General features: G+C 64.8%; 1 protein-coding gene across 1 annotated transcript in view; it reads right to left on the bottom strand.

Annotated features, from left to right (window-relative positions):
• The window catches only part of JPH3 (junctophilin 3), an 83,722-nt gene extending 80,892 nt beyond the window's left edge, over positions 1-2,830 (bottom strand). The window contains exon 1 of the mRNA XM_024124966.3: positions 2,449-2,830. Within this exon, the coding sequence (XP_023980734.1) occupies positions 2,449-2,830 (382 nt within the window). The remainder of the gene's footprint in view (positions 1-2,448) is intronic.
• Between the last annotated feature and the right edge of the window lie 718 nt (positions 2,831-3,548).

Raw genomic sequence — 3,548 nt, 5'->3', positions numbered from 1 at the left:
GGGCCCGTGAGCCATGGCCGCTGAGCCTGCGTGTCCGGAGCCTGTGCTCCGCAACGGGAGAGGCCACAGCGGTGAGAGGCCCGCGTACCGCAAAAAAAAAAAAAAAACAAAAAAAAAACAAAGAGGCAGCAGTCGGCCTGGCGCCCTGCATCTGTGTGCCTGCCTTGGCTGGCACACAGGTGGTGTGATGTGAGGAAAGAGGGCCTCACCCTGGACAGATCAGGGGTTCAAACCCTCGATTCTGCCACCAAAGGCTGGGGGCTCTATCCTGTCTCGGGGGCTCCAGGGCCTCCCTGGCTCTGTCTGTGATGGATATGACCCTTGCCCCTCCAACGTGTGCGACTCAAGCAAGACGGCGCAGAGGTAAGTGCTTTAGGGAGCGGCCACGGCGTAGCCGGCTGAACGGCGGGTAGAGGCCCAAGGACGTCCACCCAGCGACAGCAGCACTCCTCACGACGACGCGTCTGCTCCTACACTCAGGCCCAGCCACAGGATCAGACCCTCTCCTCCCCGTCTTCACAGCGAAATTACCACCCTTCCCTCTGAAATGGAAGTTCCGCGAGGGCACAGCTTTCTGTCTGCTGTTTCCCCAGAGCCCCGAGCACCTGCTCAGAGCAGGCACTCAGTAAATGTCTGTGGAACGGAGCATAGAATTCTGTGGGCCACTGAAGATTTCTGGGGAACATGGGCCGACTGGGGTGCTGGACCTCACTCTCAGACACTCTGCTGAGCTCCAGAGGGACCGGGGCTCTTCTCCTCCCAGACTCCAGTCTCCAGGTGCAGGCTGAGCCGGCAGCACCTCTGGGGGGACAGATATGCCCAGCGGCCAGACCAGAGCCCCTGGGTGACCACGGTCCCCGGGTTCCCAAAGAGCCCAGCTGGGAGCGCCAAGCTGCTCAGCCGCCCACCTCAGCCACCCACATCTGCGCCTGGGCCCTGCCGTGCCTGCGCGTGCGCGCACGCGCACACATACGCACACGCACACACACTCACTCTCACACACACACGCACACACACTCACGCACACGCGCACACGCACGCGCGCGCGCACACACACACACACACACACAGCCTAGAACCCAAGGAGGGCCGTCTGCTCAGCCTGCCCCAGCGCCCCAGGGTCAGGGAAGCTCTCCAACCCACTCCAGGAAAACAACAACAGCACAGAAGAGGCCGCCTGGGACGGGGCGCCACGGCTTTGACAGGCAAGAGCGTTATATAAGTAACTGCCCCCCACGCCTCCTCCCCTCGGGGGAATAACGAACCCTGCCTCTCGGTTGTATAAGCCAAAATAATAATTACCCTCCAGCCCTCCGTCACTTGCGGACGTGGCCGGGGAGCAGGTGTTTAGCACTCGGAGGCGGCGAGCAGGAGGCCACACGTCCGCTCGTGATTTCTGAGCCGAAGCACCCGAGTCCCCGCCGTGCCCCACTCCTTTCCCAGGCGTGCATGCCTGAAAAATTACTGGGGAGGCACGGAGCCACTTCTGAGGATGAGCTCCTAGGTGGGGGAGGGAGCCTCTGGAGAGCAGGCTTGCTTGGGGTCTGGCTTCCAGAAACAGTAAGGGATCCACGCCTCTCAGACTCCCCGAGGAGTGGACACCGGACTGTCTGGGACGGGGGGAGGGGGGGACAGCCGCAAAGCTGGCCGGGGCTCCCTGCACAGAAACCATCTTACAGCCGCGGCGGCGGGTGGGCAGGCGGGCGGCACTCTGGCTTCCAGCCGGGAATGTGGTGGCATCTTAGAATGAAGGCACAGAGCACCCCTAAACTGATGGTGAAAATGATTCAGCCACTGAAAGGCGAGCTTCCTGGGCTCGCGCTAAACAGATGGGCCTCCCTCCCTCCCTCCCCCCAGCAGCCTGCTCCGGCAGTGCTAGCCCGCGTCCAACCACCTAGAAGTTTATTGCCTTGTTGTGATGGTTTGGGTTCGCAGCCCCCGCCTCTAGCTCGCCCAGCCACTCTCTTTCCATTGGCTTGGGTTGATCAGGACTAAGGGAGGCCCGTCGGCACCGCAGGAAAACAAGCAGCAGAGCTGGGGCCTGACTCCCAGAGGCCGACACCCAGGGAGCTCTGCCAGCAAGGGGAGGGGGCCCTCTCCCAGCCCCCCTGCACCCTTGCTGGGTACCGGAGGAGGCCGCGGGCCCAGTCTGGCCTTTCCGGCCTGCTCTTGGACGATGCACTGACACTCTGCTCATCTCCGCGGCTCCCGGGCCTGGCACTGCTCCTGGAAAGCCCCCAACACCCTTCAGCTAGCACAGGGGCACTGTCCCCCGCCAGGCAGTGGTGCAACCTGTAGCCAAGGCCGCTGTGGCCTCCAGGGAGCCCCAGGAAATGCCCCAGGTGCCCACAGGCCTCTGGAGGGAAAAGCTGGACTTCCCCAGAGATAAAGAGAAGAGGCAAGAGAAGGTCCCTCCTCCGCCAGCCCCCGCGCGCCCGGCGCACCTACCTCCATCGGAGTAGGTCTCGGTGCCGTAGCCGTCCTGCAGCCCGTTGCTCCAGGTCCCTTCGTACTTGGCCCCGTTGCCCGTGCACTCCCGCACCCCGTAGCGCCCCTTAAATCCGTGCGTCCACTCGCCCTTGTACACCCACTTCCCCTTGCTCTCCAGGCCGATGCCGTGGCGCTTGCCCTGCGCCCAAGTGCCCTGGTACGTGTTGCCGCTGGGCCAGGTGTAGACGCCCAGTACCTCGAAGCCGTGGCTCCACGAGCCGGTGTATTCGCCTTGGCCCTTGGGGCCGGTGCAGACGCCATGGCCGTGAGCCTTGCCGTCCTCCCAGCCTCCACAGTAGGACCCTCCATCGTCAAAATTAAACCTACCCCCACTGGACATGCATGTAACTCGGTTTGCAAATCCCGCAAACGGTGAAAAAAAAAAAAAAGGCGATCAACAAACCGGAGTCTTGGTTGGCTGGCTGGCTGGCTGGTTTTGTTTTGCTTTTTTTTTTTTTTTTTTTTTTTTTAAGGAAGAATGGAGAAAGCAAAAAACACAGCGAGCAGGTCCCGGGCGGCGGGCGGCCGCGGCGCCGGCTTCGGTGGAATTTAAGTCAATCGGGGGCGATTATTCATTTTCGAGCTGCGCCGCGGAGCCTGACCAGCGTCTCGCGCTCCCGCTGGAGACAGGACCGGAGGGGAGGAGGGCGGGGGAGGGGAGGGGAGGGGAGGGGGAGGGAGGGGGCAGGAGCAGGAGCGTCTGGTGCAAACGGCTCCACCTCAGCTGCAAGTGCCCCTCGGAGGCGAGCCCGCCGGGCTGGCCGCGCAGGCCGGGCGGGGACAGCGGAGCTCAGGCCTGGGGCGCAGTCCCCCACCTGCGGCTGCCGCGCTGCGGGCGCCCGAGGGCGGCGGCGGGGCCCGCGGGCGGCGGCGGCACGGGCGGCGGCGCGGGCGGCTGCACCATATTGGGGGCCGCGGGCCGGGCCGGGCGGCGGCGGCAGCAGCAATGCGGCTGGTCGGGCGGCGGCGGCGGCGGCGGCGGGCGGCGGGCGGCTGGCGGCAGCGGCGGCGTGCGCTCCGGGGCCGGATCGCGCGCTCAGGCCGGCGCGGCGCGTGCC

Source organism: Physeter macrocephalus, chromosome 17, assembly GCF_002837175.3.
Source record: "Physeter macrocephalus isolate SW-GA chromosome 17, ASM283717v5, whole genome shotgun sequence".
Classification (NCBI taxonomy): Eukaryota; Metazoa; Chordata; class Mammalia; order Artiodactyla; family Physeteridae; genus Physeter; species Physeter macrocephalus.
This window is presented reverse-complemented; position numbering and strand designations above follow the sequence as displayed.